The sequence below is a fragment of the Mastomys coucha genome, unplaced genomic scaffold (genome assembly GCF_008632895.1).
Source record: "Mastomys coucha isolate ucsf_1 unplaced genomic scaffold, UCSF_Mcou_1 pScaffold23, whole genome shotgun sequence".
NCBI classification, from domain to species: Eukaryota; Metazoa; Chordata; class Mammalia; order Rodentia; family Muridae; genus Mastomys; species Mastomys coucha.
In genome coordinates, this window is record NW_022196906.1 from 99,122,158 (window position 1) to 99,141,896 (window position 19,739).

Below are 19,739 nucleotides of genomic sequence, written 5' to 3' on the forward strand. Positions count from 1 at the left end.
GCTATTTAGGCACTCTTTAACACTAATAAAGTCCTACTGAAAATATTCTTAAGACCAAGAATACATACATGCAATGTCTATAAAGGAAGTCCTCTGATACAAACCAATTATTATGGTTTGAATATGATATTTTCTATACCCTCGTGTGTTTGAATACTTGGTCCCCAGCTGATAATATTGTTTTGAGAGGTTGTAGAACCTCCAGGATATGGAACCTACCTGGAGGAAGTGGGTCACTTCAGGACAGAACTTAAGCTTTAGAGTTCACCATCCTGGCCTGTCTACTGCCCTGAGCTGTACGGTGGCAGCCTCTCTCCTGTTGCTACCGTAAGTCACTCCTACCACCATGCCTCCTCCACCATGATGGTTGCTACCTTCATGAAGGTTAGTACACTCAACTATGCATCAAAATAAATTCTTCCTCATTTAAGTTTCCTCTTGTCAGATAGGTCATCATAATTGTCAAAAAAAAAAAAAAGAAGAAGAAAGAAAGAAAAAAAACCCTAAAATATGTTGTAGTTTCAAAATTTAGGACCACAAGCATTTTTAAGAAACAAACTTTGTAAGATAAAGCATAACCACATATCAATTAATATTTTAATGTATACATATTCATATTTAATATTTAATTCCCCCATTATAGTAATAACAAGGAGGGGAAAATGAAAAAAAGACATGAGACAAAGGTGACAGTATTTTATAAATTCTATGAAACAAATATTTCCTCTAACAACTCTAGTCCACTTCACAATGCTACAGTGTAAACCACATATAAAACCTCAACAATTCTTCAGCAAAATAGCCGAAAACATAAAGGTACTTCCTACAGACCCTGACATGAGCTTCATTCCTGGAACTCATACAGTAGAAGTAGCAAATTGACTTTCATGTTTTATCTACCATGCCCTACCTCCACACATATACACAAAATAAATCTAACAGAAATTTGTAGATGAAGTCCTTTAAAATCTCTGTCCTACACAGAGAACACTACACATCTATAGAGACTCAAGAGTTCAGATTTTGCTGTATTCCTGACTTTTCATTATTTGCGGACCAACTCCCCAACTATTATAAAACACACCACCTCAGAAATTGCAATGGTTCTGATGTCTGGAGTAGAGTTGGACACTTCAGAAGTGGAGGAGGGATTCAGCTTTGCTCCCAGAACAGGGACTGTGCTGAGGCAGCCTTCCTTACCTCTGAGTCCCGCTGAGCCCATCCGTGCCTTCTCTTGTTGATACAAATCTCTCTGCTGCTGGGTAAGCGCCAAAGTCTGCCCTTTGCTGTTGTATGTAGTACAATACTTAATCACCTGCTCGTACGCACCCTTCATAAAACAAATCTCTGGTCTGTCCTTTAAGAGAAAAACATACCAAGGTTACATTCATTGTGTGTGTGTGTGTGTGTGTGTGTGTGTGTGTGTGTGTACTCGCGCGTGCGCATGCACATGCACACATGAATTCAAAGAGATATCTAATCTCTCATAAATCCTTAGCAAAGTTACTCAAGCCCAATGCTTTGAGTAGCACTTAAACTTTAGAGATTATTAACAAGTGGGAGTTAGCTGTATGTTCTTCAAAACACAGTTGTTCTTCAAAACACAGTCGTCCTACCAGACCTTACACTATAAGCAATACTTTACTAAACCTCGAGTTGGGCACTGTAAGATTTGGAACACGGTTCTTCTTCACCAGGCAGCAGGGAAATGAAAGAGATTTAGTATCAGTCCAGGGGTTTATTAATGACTATATATGTATATCTAGGCCTACTGACCTATGATGCTCTCTGACTCTCACAAGAACAGATCTCTTCCACTTATCACAGCAGAAGTAATATTCAACCTACCATATACAAGGTCCTAAACTGAATCCCCAGCATGAAAAAACGAATACAAAATACTCCCTAGTACCTTCCAATGAGCACCTGCAGTCCCCACCTGTCCTCCTCATTCTAGGCCATACCCCTCTGTACTCCTGAGGTTTTGATACAGTATGACTCTCTCTGTTAACAAGTTACCCATTTTACACTATGATGTCAATTTGACCAGATGCATCTATGCTCCCTCTCCAGTCTTTATAATATAAAGCGCAAGTTCTCAGAACTTACACTATGATTCTTCCCTGCTGAGCCAAGCACAATAATGAGTACAGGGGCTTTCTAACATCCTGGCTCTCTCTCAGACATGAATATATTTCCTTAATGTATCCCTTAAGTCCAAAGTCAGATATAATTTTGTTTCAGCCTGTAACTAAAGCAAGCACTTGTGTCATTTCTAGATAAAAATCTAGGGGCCACTACAGTTTGCCTCTTCTACCCACGGCTGTGACAGTATATGCCCACTCTCAGCCTCCCTTCAGCCAGCAGGACAATGAGCAACTATGGCAGGGAGATGTCTGCGCCTGAACTTAGTGGGAGGGTGTGGATGTTTTTATGGTCTATCCTCACTGACACACCAAGACTTTATTTCTCTTTCTGTACGTTTTGTCACCTGTAAAGTTAATATCTTTTTTTTTTTTACTTAGCTCCATTTATAGCTCTAATGAATCAGGACTCCCCTTAACCCACCTCCAACCCCCAAATCAATATCTCCCTTTCCTTGCCTTAGCCAACAGTATCCACATCATACTCCCACACTGCTAAGCTCTCCTCTTGTGGAGGCTTTGCAGCACTGCCTCCCCAGTGCCCACTGTTGCAGCACAAAGCACCAAAGAGCCACAATTAGCTCCAAGCCTCCTCCTGAGACCACCTTCTGGCCTTAACCTCTTTACATGATACTGTCCCTACTTCAAACACCTCTGGAGGCTTTACAAATGCTTTTCTCCAAGCATTTCATTCCGTGTCTATCCCCTTACACTGTCCCCCATTTCACAGTTTCAAGGAGCTTGGGAGGCCATTTTACTCTAAAGCCTAAAATCTTTCTGTTCTACAAATATTTCTAGCATTATTTAACAAGATTTTCTTTCTTCTTTTTGTTTGGTTTGTTGTGTTTGCTGTTTGTTTTTGTTTTTTAGAGATCGGTATCTCTACTTAGCCCTTGGCTGTTCTGGAATTTGATATACACAGACCAAGCTGGGCTTGAACACACAGAGGTCGGAATGCTTCTCTCCCCGAGTGTTGACATTAATGATATGAGCAGCATGCCTGACACAATCATACTTGCTGTCCTCCCTATGCTATTCCCACTGCTGCACGTGTCCTCAATCTTGAACCTTCATTTCTGATCTCGTGTCCTCTCCTAGCTACTTCTTGCTTTCTACTCTAATCCTGGCACAGTCCTTAGTTGTCAGCTAGTGATCTACTTAAGACTGCTAGTGGCACTTGACATGGTCTTCAGGAACCTCCTTCAGCATTTGTTTCTCGGCACCTACGTCTGCTGGCTCAGTCTGTGCCTTTATTCTAAACACTTCCACCAGCCTCCAATAACTCTGACTATCCATTTAGGCTCCCTGGGCACTGGTAACAGTAGTCAGCTGGTGGAGCTGCTGCAAAGGAGCAAAGAAATTCCAAGAGTAGGAAAGCTTTTGTCCTTGCTATTGAAAAGACCAGGGAGCTGTTCCTGAACTCTCTAATATCCTAAGGCAGGGCCAGGGGCACACACCCAGGAGAGCAGTCAGCTTCCAGAGCTGAGCCTGCCAGCACTCCACTGCCATCCTCTGGTCAGCCTCCTCCACTCCACAGGTAAAGGAACATTGATGGGCTGAACTAAAGAGACACAGAGGAACTGGAGAGGAAGAGTTACTGCTAATGTCTCAGACTCCCAATCTTCCCTCCCATTTTTGCCAGGCTTACCACATTTAAAAGTACTTATGGGTTTTTATCTTTAAATCCAGTGATTAAGAAAGTAAGTATTTAAACTGTCATATTCAAAAGACTCTTTAAAAAGAAAAAGCGCTAATTGAGCCATTATAGTTGTTTTTAAACGAGCAAGTCTGCCCAATCTGTCTGGCTGACCTCCCTCCATATCCAGAAGCTCGCTTGTGTGCTTAAGTTTCATCTATTACTTCTACTTGTTGCTTTCATCTTGCAGGAAGATCTTCAGGTTGGAAAATTCAGAGAAAAATCACACAGTTAATGTGGTCTTATTCATTCTAAGGATAAGTCATTCCTTCAGTGAAAAGCAGTCCAAAAACAAAATCAACAGCAACCTGTAATGAACTCTCACTGAGGAGAAAATTGTACCAAAAGAACCTGAGGCCAAAGCTCCCCATACCTAAGACAACGCTATAATGCACTGAAGCTGTTAGATCACAAGCAAGACTGAACACTTCAGTACACAAGTCCAATAAAGAATGTCATAATGAAGACTTAAGTCCACTGTGTCTGTCATGCTCTAAACCAGTAGTTTTCAACCTTCCTAATGCTGTGACCCTCATGTTGTGGTGAATCCAACCATAAAATAATTTTCATGGATACTTCATAACTATAATTTTGCTGTTATGAATTATAGCATAAATATCTGTTATACCGGATAGCTGATGTGTGAGCCCCCCAAGGGGTCATGACCCACTGGTCGAGAAGCACTGCTTTAAGGCAACTGGTTCTATTAGATACAGTAATTCATTAGTCTAATGGTAGATTGTCACAGGATATCTGATCACACTGTAACCCCCAAGATTGTGCTTTTTTACTAGAAATCTTTTGTGGTGTGGCTCAACCATAGCATACACCTTTCATCCAAGAGATAAACAAAGACTACTCTAGATCAAGAGGCAGAACAAGTAACCAGCACAGGGAGTAAACACAGTAAATGAAGTGGGGGTGTCTTTGAGTTGAAGGATATTTAAGACAGTGTGAGAAAGGAAAAAGAGTTTTTTCCTTCTGGGACATCAGTAGAATAAGGTCAGCTGGGTGCTTTCTCTCCCTCTCTGAGGTAGCAGGTTTTCACCTCAGCATCTGGCTCCTAAATCTTCATTGGAAAAATCAAATACCTAGGTTTTTTTGGGTTTTTTTGTTTTGTTTTGTTTTTTACACAACAGTAGATTAAAAAATAAAATTGTGACCCAAATTAGCATTAGATGTATTAGATGTCTTCTTTTATTATTTTGAGGTAGGTATGAGATACAGCCTCAACCTATAGGCAAGGCTAGCCTGGGGTGCACTGTGTAGGTGGGTGACTTTTAGGCAAGGCTAGCCTGGGGTGCACTGTGTAGGTGGGTGGCTTTGCAGCAGCCCTGCTCCAGCCTCCCCAGTGCTGGAAGTATGTCTATTATTTCTGAAGAATACCTGCTGTGTCCGGTGCACACACTTAACAGCCATCCACTTTTGTTCAGAACTAAAAGGGTACTCAGCTTTCCTGATGTAGTCTTGTTGCAGTCCATCAAGCCCCATCTGTAAGACCAAAATCAAAATAAAATTAAGTCTAACCAACATGTGTTTATTTTTCCCTTTAACAAGGAACATAAATCACAACTTACAATATGTTAAGATAACTGGATCCTTTTCTTGGTATTAGTGAAAAAAAAACAATGTACTATCTATAAAGACAGCATTTCCTCCAACGAGTACATTCAATTTGAACGTGAAAGCCTGGCTACACAGATAGAACACTAGATTATATATTTAAGCTTTCATAAAGGCTATATTAATCTCTCTACCAGCTCAAATTCTGGAAGAAAACAACATACAAACAAATAAATGAAAGTGCCTGACCAATACTAAAGATGAACTTTCCTACTCAGCCCTTCACCTCTTAGCAAGTGGAGTCTTTCATGTGTACTGCTATCATCTTCATCCTAAGCATTCAGTCCACTGCTATGTGACACTATCAGATTGAAACAGGCCAGCCTTCTGGGAAGGTAAACCAATCAAAATAGCTTCAGCAGGTCCCTGAAAGCTGAGCAGATTCACTAAGGCCCTCCTCTCAGACTAAGCAGAGGCATTCTTAGAGAAGTCAAGCTACAAGGATGACTGAGACCAGGCAGTGGTCTAGAAGAAGCAGAAAGCACCTGAGCTGCCCAGGAGAGGTTTAGATCAGTCCTTGACAAGGTCCCTCTCCAGCCCGTTTAACTGCCTCCAGGCTGTGCACGGTGCTCCAGGTTTCCCAGCTTTTGTGCTATGTCATGTGCGCTGGGGTGGCCTTGGTGATGCCACTGTCTTAGGGGCACTTCTGCTCCTGTAAGTAATCTCTCTCCCATATTTCTCTAAGTAACTCCAATAAAGCTCACTGGCTCACCAAGCTGGACTTTGGTAGTAGCTGTAGTTTGGTCTGTCATGGGCTCCCTGTCTCAGATGAGTAGATTGCATTTGCGTGCATGTGTGTCTCTGTCTCTGTGTATGTGTGAGCACGCGTACACGGATATTTGTTGTGTGTCTCCCTAGGTCCTAGGAGATTGTTATATAATACCCACCACACTACAAATCATATCTACTAATGCCATGTAGTTGTTCTCACTCCAATCCTTTGATCATCCCTTTGCTGCTTATTCCAAACAGTCAAATGTATTTTAGGACTATTAAAAAGTCCATGTGATTAGCGTCCATTTTCCTCAGAAATATGGTCAGAGTTCTCTTGACACTCACATATCCATTGAACACAGTTTAACAATTCCCTCTTTACCTAAACACCGTTCACTCCTTCCAGAGCAGCCAGATGATCAATGAGTCTTGAGCACTCAGTCCACACCTAGCTCCCCTCCTGCTCTCAGTCTCGCTCCTCCCTATGCTTGCTGAGCCCTTTCTGTCCTCTAAAGTCAAGCTCCAGCTTCAGGAACTTACTCTGCCGTTCCTTTGTTCCAAGGATAACAGTATTAATGCCTCTAGGAAGAAGCTAGTAGCTTGTTAAACACAAACATAGGAAATATCTGATCCCTGATCCATATTTTTATTATTCTTACAAAAGCTGGATATGTTTTTTAGTTATAAGGCCAGATGATAGAGAAATGTAGCTTTCTATAGAGAAACATATATAGTCTAAAACTAGTGGGCAGTGGTTTATCTCAGAGTTAGTGCTTGTCTGGCATAGGGAAGGCCCTGGGTTCAATCTCTATCATATACATGAAAAGGAACAAGTGAGTGGCTAAGTAAACCCGGTGCTCATCTTCTTCTGAATTCAATGCTCCAGTAACCTGCAACTGCATGCACACTGGCTCTCACTTCCAGTATCACATACAGAAGAATCCTCCTTCATTCAAATCTCAGTGCTTTATCAAACTATTTTTAAAAGTTGGAGATTTCTGTTAGGTAAATAGCAAGTTTCTCACTGAAATAAATGTAAATTTAGGATGTAGGCTCAGTCTGAACAGATTACAGGAAGAGTACTTCCTCTCTCCCAAATATAGATTTAATAACATTGACTTTGAGAAATGGATAAAAGGAGAAGATGGGAAGGGAAAAAGCTCATTTCCTATAAGTGCATTAAGATTTGTACATGAAGTTACTAGAGAATCTTACCTTTTACTAATGTAAAGATACAAGAGTATTTCAGAATCTTTTACTTATTTACAAGATTTTAACAGCAACATACCTGTGGTGAAGAGAAGTTACACTGAAACTGTTCTCTTCTGTATATCTACTGATCCCCAACGCCAGTTTAAAATAATGGAAAAATGAGTCTTATTGAATACCCTACAACACAGTAATAATGAATCTGAAAGGCCTTATATTCTGCTGGCAGAATAATATCCCACATGACAAAGATACTAAACACATACCTTCATTGCAAGAGCGATTAAGGCTCCTTCAGTTGGCTTTCCCATCAGAGTGTTGTTCCTAATTACAGCATCATTGCACACACAGCCCGCCTAAAAGAAAAGCATACGAACTATAAGAACCCATCACTCTAGCTTAAGTCATTATGACATAGCAAGTTAACTTTATGGACAATATAATTTTACCTCAACAATTCTGCTAACAGCTGGGTTATAGAATCCATGAACAACATCACCATCAACAATCACTTCACCAAACTGATTATAGCCAACTCCAGTGACCTGAGGAACATGAAGCAGGATTAGTAACACAGCACAGTAATGAGACCTGGCGGCAGTCAAACAGTACCCTAAGTTATATTCATGCCATTTTCCAGTCATGCTGTTGGTAATACAAACGCTTACCAAGAAAGCATATCTAAAATGCGTCATTTTTATTAAAGGACCAGAAATTACTAATTAACCTAAAATGGTACTTTTGTCTGTTCAAAAAAAAAAAAAACATTATAAAAAGACAAGAAAACCATGAAAACTCTCTGTACATAAGTGAGCCTAACATCATATAACAGTATACTACAGCTTGAAGAAAACCCTGAAGCTCACTATTACCATGTCTAGCCTCTCACACAGACCCAAGTGCACGTAACAGCTGGGACTCGGTTTCCAGGCAAACAGTCTCAAGGTCAGTGAAAGGCTCAGCCTGGAACTCAGAGACTGCTCTAACAGCACAGCACAGTACATGGCCATTCTTAAAAAAAAAAAAAAAAATCATACATGAAACAAGCCAAAAGTCCCAAGTTGCTAGAATGTAGCTAAACAACTATAACAATTAAAATAATAAAGTTTAGAAGAAGGAAAAAATAAGAAGTCATTAATGTTTAACATAAAATGATGGGACTCTGCAGAGAAACTTATATCCTGTCCGCCACACATATAAGTATAGGTAGCTCCAACTACCTTTCTGAAAGAAGATCAAATAATAGCATCAGGTATCCTTGATCAAACTTAATAACCTAGATAAAATAATCTCACTTTAAGGACTTTGTAAAACAGACTTAATCAAACCCCAGTATAAACTTCTGTCAATTTTTTAATGTTTTTTTCCTTTGATGGATTATCTACAAATTTTTAAATTCAGTGCCCTTCATAACTAATATTAAGAATATTCTAAGCAGAGAGTCTGCAAAGATTGGGAGAATCTAGAACTAGCCTTCCTGCGCCTTCTGAAAAAAGCACAACACAGAGATTGTCAATAGTACGCTTCTCTAAGAGTCCTTGGTCAGGGGTGCACTGTGACGTGGGCAGCCCCGGGAGGGCAGCACAGCACCTGATCCTAACAACTCATCATCTAGTAGGAAAGAGGGAAGCAAGCTTCAGCTGGGGTAAAGACTGCAGAGCACAAACAAAGAAACCCATGCATAAACATGCATCATGGGGCCAGGCTTCAGTAAGGCTCTCCTGAAAGTAGGGAGGCAGTCAGCTATTACACACAGTACGCCAGCAACACAGGTCACAGAGATAATTCTGTCACACAGAGAGGACTATGAAGCTAGCATGTTTCATGTACCATAAACGGGGTGGGGGAAATAGCTAAGGCTGGAGAAGGAAGGAAGAGGCTGCACAGAGCCTTAAGAGTCACAGTTCATTATTCTCATTACAACAGAGAACAACTGAATTATCTTAACTTAGGGGTTAAATGCTCCCTGCATTTCTATGAAAGGTTCTTGGAGTACAGAGAATGTGGGAACCTGTGGGGTACGGAGATAAGCCTGGTGGAGGAAGAAGTGGGATGGAAAGGGAGATACCACAGGCACCTGCGATTCCTTAAAGAGCCCTGATGCACCGTACACAGTGGATCTGAAGTGGATCCCGGTGCACCACTGAGACAGCACCAAGGACCCAAGGACAGGGCTGTGGCTTCACAGAAATCTCCATGGGGGTTCAGCCCCTCCTCTACAGGCTCCTGGACAGGCCAGTCAGATTCTGCTAAACAGCACCTGGTGTGCCCCAATTGGCCACTGAATACATAAACATACCCTAACTGGCTAAAAAGCTAAATATAAGCTTGTGTAATAAACAATAGAGATCTACCCCTGATGCTGGTCTCCGGAGTCTGAATCTCAGGCATCTTCATGGGCTCTATCTGCACTTTCCCCCCATTTCCCTGTCCATGTTCCCACAGGAAACAAAGTAAATACAGAAAAAAGGGATGCATCAGAAGGCAAGGTGACAGACATGTTACATGGAGCAGAGAAGCTGGCTATAAAAAAAGCTATCGAGGCAGGTAGTGTAGTAGGTCAAAACCTGTAGGACTTGGTGGTAAGTGGATGAAGGGCTGGTTTAAAGAGTTACTATGGGATTTAAGCTTCTAAATTACATACAAGGTGAAATAAGTAATAAAATCACATGGAAAGAAAAGAGATTCTGAAGGTAATCACTGGACTTGTTAACACTTTAAACACTCAGTTTCTGGACAGGGAAGAAGCTCTTAGAGGGATGAAAGCGCCGCACCTCAGCATGCAGGCCGTCTGAAGTGAGGATGTGAGTAACAGTCATCTCGTTCTTCGTCAGGGTTCCAGTTTTATCTGAACAAATCACATTACAGCAGCCTAAAAAGAAATCACTAGGCGTCACCACAGACTCGGAGGAGAACAGGCTGACTTAGAGAATAAGGAAAGCTCCTACAAACAGTGCTCCAGCTGGCTGAACTTTTAAGTCATCGGTAATCATAATTTCTTACATTATGTTTGTTTCTTCATAAAGTTTCTGAAGTCAGAAACAAAATGTAGATGTTTACTTTTTCTTAGTTCCTACAAAGCTACTTCACATTAGCTTTGGCTAATAACTTTCAGAATACTAGAAAGTTTGGAAGATCCTGACATGTACACCCATATAATTTCTTCAGTCAGGACTTTCAAGGTATTACAAACAAGAAATTGTATTTATAGCATTTATGGATAGCTAAATTGCTTTTAAAAGAAGTTTTGTGGTATTTTAAAATTAAAATTGTTATGTCAATATGACCAGGACATACTTATTGTTCTTAATATGAACAAAGTCAAATTAAATTTTGAAAATTTGAGCTCCGTAATTATCAACTGTCAAAAGAATTTTTAGTAATTTTGCTCCAAGATTTCATTCATAGTATGTAAACCAAAACATGATCTAAGCATTAACATACTCCATTGATGTATAAAGATTGCTCCTGAGAAATGAATTTTTAATTTCCTATTTTGATTGCTTGGGCCCAACAATGTCAATAACAGAAAAACAGAGAAACAGTAAAGTACACTGGCTCTCTGCCTCCGTGGCTCTCTCTGCCTCCGTGGCTCTCCGCCTCCACGCCTCTCTCTCTGCCTCAGTGGCTCTCTCTCTGCCTCGGTGGCTCTCTCTCTGCCTCGGTGGCTCTCTCTCTGCCTCAGTGGCTCTCTCTCTGCCTCGGTGGCTCTCTCTCTGCCTCGGTGGCTCTCTCTCTGCCTCCGTGGCTCTCTCTGCCTCCGTGGCTCTCTCTCTGCCTCCGTGGCTCTCTCTCTCTGCCTCCGTGGCTCTCTGCCTCCGTGGCTCTCTGCCTCCGTGGCTCTCTGCCTCAGTGGCTCTCTGCGGCTCTCTATCTCTGCTCTCCACACTTACCCAGTGTTTCTACAATAGGCAGTTTCTTTACAATAGCCCTTTTCTTCACCATCCTCATGACACCAAGGGCCAGCGTCACTGTGACCACAATAGGCAGACCTTCAGGGATTGCAGCTACAGCCAGACTGTAAGGAAGAAATACACAGTATTCAAATCTAAGTTTACTAAAATTGTCACAAAATAATTCCTATTCCTACTTCCTAACGTTAATATTCTGCTCTGCTTCTGTAACCATAATTTACTTTTTTCATTATTTGCTTAGAGACTGATTATAAAGGCTAAAAACAAGCAACATTTAAAATGATGTGGCAGACTGAGCATCCTGAAGGGTTAAACACATGCACTACCTTCTGTCTCATTTGAGCAATGAGGAAATGAAATCCTTTATTCTCATGCTGCCACTAGCCCTTAATATACAAGAAAAATGCATATCATGATTTATAATCCACATCTAACAAGCCTTTACAATCTCTCACTCTCACATCACTTGACAAATAACATACAGAAGAATAGATTATGAACAACTTCATTAGAATTCTTTTAATGTTACTCAAAACTATTCCTTGTTTTGACAGTCTATATACCTGGCATGGGTAACATGCTCTGGTACAGTGGAACTGCAATTAATGAAGCATAAAAATATTTCAAAAACATTCCTAACAGAGTCATAGAATCCAGACTCCACTTTGATAGTCTTGGGTCCTGGGGTTGCTTTTTACTTTGTGTGTTAGAATCTCATTACCCTGGGCTAGTTAAATTCATGATCCTCCTGCCTCAGCTGGGTAGCAGGCATGAGCCACCATACTCAATCAGCTTACTTCTGCAGTTGTTTTTTCAGCAAGCAAGACTTCAGAAAACTTAATGGAAAAGGACAGTCATATTTTACATTACTGTGAATTATTTCTGTTCTTAGAATTTTGAAACATCAATTACAGTGGTAATTTTCCCACTTCGACAAAAGATTTCTTTGAAACATCTTTATTCTCAGACATTTCTCCTCTTACACAGAAACAATATAAGTGAACAAAACTAAGCATCACTAAAAATGAAAGAACACCATCGGATATTGTTTTAGAAAAAAGAACAGTGGTATTCTTGTTGGAGATATCATGTGACAAAGTCCTTGCTGCAAAGATAACTGGAGAAAGGGCCTTTTCCATTCTATCCTTAGAAGCAACCGCTCACTCATCAATTCAGGCGTTTATAGCCCTAATGCTTCAATTACTCGGTAAACTTCACCCATTTTAAAGCCCAAATAATTTCTATCTGGTGTTTCTGTATTCTCTTTTGTCTGGTAATTGTTTAGTTATTGGTCAATTTTCCTTTTGGCCATTATGGTGCAAAACTCAAGAATTCTCACCTTTGTTCAATGAATGCCTCAGAAATTAAGTATAAAAACAAAACAAAACACCATACAAAGATCATCTCTAAGATTTCTTTTATACTTTCTCACGTGGTAGTGGGATATATTGGTCAAAAACCAAACAGTAAGATACTAGCAGTTGACTACTCCATCAATTCCACTTACAGGCAATTCAATCAATCTACTTTTTTAATCACTAATTTTTGGTACATACAGAAATAATTGTTAAATTAATTCTTAAAATAGTAAAAGAAATTTCAAGAAATGAGAAAAATTAGATCACTAAAGATTCCTTCATGAATCAATTAATGATAATACATAAATTCATAAGTCAATATACCACGGTAAACTGTGGATTCAATGGACCCACAATTTTTATTCTACTACTTTTTTATGGAATGTTGACATATCCTAAAGAAAATACAATACTGTGAATGCTTACAAACAGAATTAGTTTTAAAAAAGGAGTGGGGGAATAATGGAGAACTAAACTTGGCCTTATCATATGCTAACAGTAACTCAAATGCATTCCCCATTTTTATTCCATAGGTCATATTCAGTGCCCCCCACAACATGCATCTCTTTTCTTCCTATATATTTCTTACAATCTACTCAATTTGTCCTTTAGTAATAAACACTGATTTGTTTGGTTTTGTTTTGTCTTAATATTTGAACTTTTCCATCTTGGTCTACGGCAGAGAGATGCTCCTTAGAATTTCTTTTCCTTGAGTTGCCTAGGTGCATTCTATCCTTCCTTACATACCCACACATCATCTTATCCCCTTTTTCTTCAATTCACAAATATCCTGAGCATGCTATTTCCTGAAATTATTCTTGTAACTTTTACTTCATTATCTTTCTGATGTTTTTTCTTTTGGCTTTTCTGCTTTCTGACCCTTCATCGTTAACTTCAGCAGTCAGGAGCGCTCGTTTCTAGAACGTCTTTGTTCTCTGATGGTTTTCTACCACAACCTTTCCCTCGTACATGGATGACAAGAGATACTTCATGTTTAGAGAGTTTCTCTTTCTTTGGAGACTGATTATTAAATTAATACAGAGTGGTTTTCGATTTCATACTCTGAGCTTTTGAGTATACGAAGCACGCCTTCTTCCACATGAAACGCACTAATGAGTTAACAGTCCATTGTCTAGTCTGCTTCTTCTCCACTGATGAATAAGTAGATTGCCACTTTCCTGTGATATTACTTCAATATATGTCTTTTGTGAGGCAAATGTTATAACTCTATGTACACTCTGCGTATGCACACAAACAGGATATTGCTTTTCAACTATTAAAGTAGAAACATTATACTCTTATGAGCTCCATATAAAAACTGATCTCCATAATGAAATGAGCGTGAATCTACAAGTATTAGAACTTACCTTACACTAATAGTGAACATTTCCAGAATGTCTTTTCCTAGTAACCAGCCAACCAACATGATGATACCTAGAACAAAATCAAATACTCATTTTTCCCTTTTCTATATAATCACCTACAAAAGATAGATTAACAAGATCAGGGGTACATAATGTCTCTTGACAGAGAAGGAAAAGTGTGTCAGATCACAATGAAGGCTTTATAGGAATCAGTAAGCGAGAGGATTAAAGTGACTACAAGCTGTCCTGAATGGTTCTGCTGCGCCCATTCATCTCTCAAAGAGAATTGACAGTTCACAGCCCCGACAGCATTTTCAAAGGATGAAACTGGAGGCAGATCTATAAGACATATAGGAACTATCAACTTTGCAAACTTAACATTGTAATTTAACTTTATATAAACCAATACACAGATATCACACATAAAGTATGCACTTTATATGGAAGTATATTTAAGACTACCTCAAAGAGATTAAAATCCTCTTCAATTTACCAAATTCACTAAAAAGGCACCTATAAATAGCAACAACCGAATAAAACCGACTAAACCAAATAAAAGGCACAGGTGCTAAAAGCAAGAGCATTATCCTCCTAACCCCGAGGTGACAAGTGATTACCAAGAAAACAGGTACTGCACAGACTGTTTCACTGAAGCCACCCAAGGGAATGAGCACTATAAAAAATGCAATACTGACTTGAAAACACTAAGATTATACTAAAGAGTGGGAGATTTAGGAAAAATTCTACATTAAAATTATAAATTAATATATATGCATTATTATGATAAAGATTGTCATTTCAAAACATTAAGTAATGGATTAAAAAATTAATAGTACTAAGATAATTAACTTTGTGTAAGAAAGTTACAACTCTTAACTTAAGCTATATAATTTTAAGAATATTTTGTTTATATTTAAAGGTGCTTTTACACAGTTCCATGCAATTTTTTAACACCATGTACATTCTACACAATGTTTAAAGCATATAGCTTTCTCCTTAAACAATCACCATTTCATTCTTCTATTTTTGTTTTTTAACAATTTCACACATATATACAATGGAGACATTTTCTAACACACATATTTCCCCCTCAACTCTAAGCCTTCGTTTCTTTTATAACCCATTGAGCCCAGTTAGTATTGTTCCTATGCACATGAGTGTAGGCCATCCACTAGAGCACAGACAACCTACAGGGACCATAGCCTTGATGAAAACTGACTCTACCTAGCAATCATTAAGACTACTCTTCAGTTAGGAGTGAAGGTCCATGAGCCCCTTGCCCTGACCATACCAGAATAATGACTGGCTTAATATTGTATAGATCTTGTTCAGGCAACTACTACTGCTCTGAATTAATGACTACGATGACCTGCCACCTTCTGAAGATGCTATTTTAGACTCTCATAAACTTTCTGCCCTCTTGTCTACAACAGTCCCTATACCTTAGTGGCAGTATGCCACAAATGTCTCCTTTAGGGCTGAGCAGTCCAGTCACTTCCTCTGCACTTTGTCCAGCTGAGACTCTCTATTAAACACTGTCTACCACAAAAAAAAAAAGAAAAAAAAAAAAAACCTGCTTCTCCTTTGGAGTGAGAGCTGCACTCATCTACAGGCATATTCAGAAAGTACCCTGATAATGTGTCCATTTAGCACAATAACAGTAGGTTCTCTTCTAAGCCTATGACCTCCTTAGCCCTGGGTCCTCGCCAAGGCTCATAGTTCAAGACATATGTATCTTGCTGTGAAGCACATAATCTTTAAGGGAAAGAGTTAAAGTAAGCAAGGCATAGTGCCATAGCTCTGCAATCCTAACCTTTGGAAGATATAGGAAGACCTAGAGTTCAAGGGCATCTCTGGCTACAAAATAAGTTTGAAACCACCAGGGTCTACATGTCTCCACAGTAAAAAAAAAAAGAATGAACAGTAAGTGAAAACGTATTCTACAGTAAGCATCTGACCAGCAAGTGTAAGGCCCTGGACTCAGTATCACCAGCAACCAAACAAAAGCAAAGCAAAATTACAGTGATATTCTTAAACATCCTTATAAACGTGAGCTCAGGGGACTCCTAAGATGATCAAAACTTAACAATTCCTGAGACAATGGTTAGCTCAATAATTTTACTTCTAAAAATGTATCCAAATGAAATGAACAATGGTTACAATGTGCTATTATTAATGATCTGCACTGGAAGAATATGTCTATGAATTAAAAACAATCAGAAAATCTAAATAAAAAACTGAAAAAATGCCTGATCAGAAAACAGAATACTGCACTGTCTTTCAATCTGCTTTAGGTCATTATCAACGTAATGACAAGATGTTTATGACAGAATATCTAAAACAGTAAGAAAGAAAGAAAGCTGAAGGAACCAAGCAAGGAAGGAAAGAGGGAGGGAGGGAAGGAGGGAGGGAGGGAGAACAGGGGAAGGAGCAAGGAGGGAGAGGAATAGGAAAGGAAAGGAAGACGGGAGAAGAGGAAGGGAAATAGAAGAGCCATCAACACTAGTGTAGCTACAAAGAAAAATACTAAAATGTTAGGGAAATACTCACTGACTACACACAGGAATTACACAATTCTGGTTTTTTCTGTTTCCAGAGTGCTTTTATAATTTTAAAAAATAAGAACTAGGCAAAAAGGAAACATGGGAGCAAAACAATTCTACCCTCCACATTCAAAACAGAAAACCCCAAAAGCCAATGAAATGGTTTAATGCGTACGGGAGCTTGTCATCGTGTTAAACAACATGAGTTCAATCCCTCGAAGCCACAAATGGACGGAGAACTGACTGCCACAAGTTGTCCTCTGGCCTCCAAATATGTACACATATGTGTGCAAGATAAATAAATATATAAACACACACAAAGAAAGCCCAAGTAAAAAATGTATACATACTCACTCTTCTCTTACCTATTATACCAAAGGAGTAAAAAGACAGCTGTTTGCCTAAGAGGTCCATGCTCTTCTGCAGAGGGGTTTTTGGTGCCTTGACAAATTAAAGAAGATTGTCAAAATAAGTTGAATTGAACATATCTTCCAGGTACTGAGAACTCTGCAAAGTACTTGAAGTACACACTCCTGAGTTAAGCATACAACTCTCCTGAGATTAACACTCGCACCTTCACTGAAGAACTGAGGCCGATGCAACCCACTGAGTTAAAATGTCTCCTGCACTTCTCCATGACTTCATTACAATCAGCTGTTGCTGCCATTTTCCAAACATGCTAGTAACATGGTTCCTGTTTTATTCTGTGCCTTCCTAACCTGCCCTTCTCAGTGGTCTTCCACTGACAAGCTTCTTATTCCACATTATATCATAAACTGGAGCCTGGGAAGGTCAGCTAAGAAGTCCAGGTGATTTGGGAAGGACACAGTACACGTGCGCGCGCACGCGCGCGCAAATACACACACGCACACACACACACATACACACGCACACACACACACACACAGCTGTGTTAAAAACTTGGGTTGAAGAAGTGATCTGAGTTAAAAGCACATCAACAACAATCCTAGGGGGTAAAGATGCACAGTGACCCAAAGTAATAACAGAACCATTTTCTATAAGGAATAACACCTATCTAAAAATTGGCTATAAATCTCTTTTTAACATAAGCAATGAGTAAAAACAGCTTTTAGAATAATCACAATGTAATCTCAGAGCCTTTCAATTATAGGATTTCAGGTGTGTTTCTAAGCAAACGTAAAGAGCAATATCCTGAAGAAGATAAAGTTTTCAACAGCATATCCACGAGTATATAAATATCTTTCTATTACTTAAGATAGAAAATTACAGATTTAAAACAAACCACTGACATAGCAAATACTCACTTCTTCTGCCTGCATCATCTTAAAGACCTCTCCAAACTCAGAATTTTCTCCTGTTCCAATGACAATACCCTAAAGGGAAAAACGGGGAGATTCATTTCTATTCAGATGGAATCCCTGCTACCTAAAGAAAGAAAAAAGGCCAGGGTGGTGGGGAAGAGGTCGGGGACAAAACAAAGGTCTTTCCTTTCCTTTCTTTATTCTTACCTCCAGACCTGATATAGATATTTTCTTGAATCTCTTTGCAAATTCACATGTTTATGTTACTCTTATTAATATTTAGTCCTTTAAAATACAGACCCTAAAAACAAACTGACCTGGATGTGAGGCTCATATTTTAAAAAGTAAATGTCTTATACTCAATAAACAATGCTGCATTTTGTAGTCTCCCACTCCACTCTTGCTCTTATAAATGAATGGTGACTTGTATGTTGGTAAAATATTAGAAACAAAATAGTTGAAATACATTATTGGGTGAAAAATATGTGATCAGAACATCATAACCAATACTATATTAAAAAATAAAAGTAACAAAAAAAGAAATAAAGTTGGTTGGGAGTGTAGCTCAGCAACTAAAGTCTCTTGCTGCCAAGCCTGACGACTTGCATTTGATCCCTTGCAGCTGCAGAGGCAGAGACAAGTGACTCCACAAAGCTGTCCTCTGACATCTGTGCACAGCCCATGGTGCCCGTGTCCGTCCACACACACGCACACACACACACACCTTTTAACACTTTTTAAAAGAAAAGTTGGCATAGTGAAGAAAGTGCTTTTTTCAAGAGAAGATGATCATCACCTTTGCTTTGCCACATCTGACCAGTGTTCCCATGAAGGCAATGTTACTTCTTGATGCAAGATCTCCATTAGTGGCAGCTGGCTGAGGAGCGGTCACCTTAGAGCATGGAGCTGTCTCTCCTGTCAAGCTAGACTCATCAATAGAAAGATCCACAGCCTTGAAAAACAAGTGTTCCATAGTTTTAATTTACAGTACATTTCACATTTCAAGAGTTCATGACTACCACTTCTTCCAATATTCACATTCCAGCCATTAGCTACATCTTGTTTTATAGTCATTACTTTAAGACAAAAGATCAGATCAGTACAACCACGTATGTATGCTAAATGAAGCCAACAAAATCTGAACCATGAAACAAAGAAAGCTTATCACAGAAAGGTTAGCCTAAAATTCAAAATACAACTAAAGAGCTGAAACCACAGCTATGAACCCAAATTTTTCTAACAAGACATTATTGTTTAGTCTTGTCGTGTCTCTACGTGCTCACCTTTCTAAAGTACAGAAATGGTCACTTTAGGGGAAGAAAATGTTATTTCTGTGCCCTGGATTTGCTACTGAAAGCAGAACCCACAGAACACTACTGCCCACGTGCAGCAGCAGAGAAAGCCCTCAGTGTGTGCAGTGAGTGCAGGGCTGATGGCTGTGCTGCTGACTGGGGCAGTTATGTCAAAGACCAGAGCCTCAGTCCCATAGGAATGGCAAAACCTCCTGTTCCACCCTCACCCTGGGAGAATCTCAACTGGAGGCCCAGAAACCACACACAAAGTCAGGCATGGTGGCACAGAGCCTAGGGCTCACTGGCCAGCAACCAGAGACTAGTCTGATGCCTCGGGATCCAACGAGATGCCTTGTTTCAAAACAAGGTGGACTGCACCTGAGGAATGAATGATATCCAAGGTTGATCTCTTGTCTCTAAAGACACAAACATGGATACCCACACATATATAAACACATAAAAAGTATTTTAAAGTTATTTAAAGTGATTTTATCCTTTAATAATTGCTACAAATTGCTGACTTTCTGACTCGAGTGCTCAATGAAGAAAAAGGTTCCTGCAATTTTGGTAAGTAGATTTTTTTTTTTTTTTTTTTTTTT

General features: G+C 39.4%; 1 protein-coding gene across 10 annotated transcripts in view; it reads right to left on the reverse strand.

Annotated features, from left to right (window-relative positions):
• Atp2c1 (ATPase secretory pathway Ca2+ transporting 1) overlaps nt 1-19,739 on the reverse strand; it is a 108,035-nt gene that overhangs the window by 22,280 nt on the left and 66,016 nt on the right. For all 10 annotated transcript variants that reach the window (XM_031343602.1, XM_031343604.1, XM_031343609.1 and 7 more), the window contains 10 exons: nt 18,645-18,800; nt 17,852-17,920; nt 16,931-17,006; nt 14,026-14,092; nt 11,280-11,404; nt 10,161-10,258; nt 7,836-7,931; nt 7,653-7,742; nt 5,227-5,331; nt 1,201-1,357 (listed from right to left, as the gene is read on the reverse strand). In XM_031343602.1, coding sequence (XP_031199462.1) covers nt 1,201-1,357; nt 5,227-5,331; nt 7,653-7,742; nt 7,836-7,931; nt 10,161-10,258; nt 11,280-11,404; nt 14,026-14,092; nt 16,931-17,006; nt 17,852-17,920; nt 18,645-18,800 — 1,039 coding nt within the window. The remainder of the gene's footprint in view (nt 1-1,200; nt 1,358-5,226; nt 5,332-7,652; nt 7,743-7,835; nt 7,932-10,160; nt 10,259-11,279; nt 11,405-14,025; nt 14,093-16,930; nt 17,007-17,851; nt 17,921-18,644; nt 18,801-19,739) is intronic.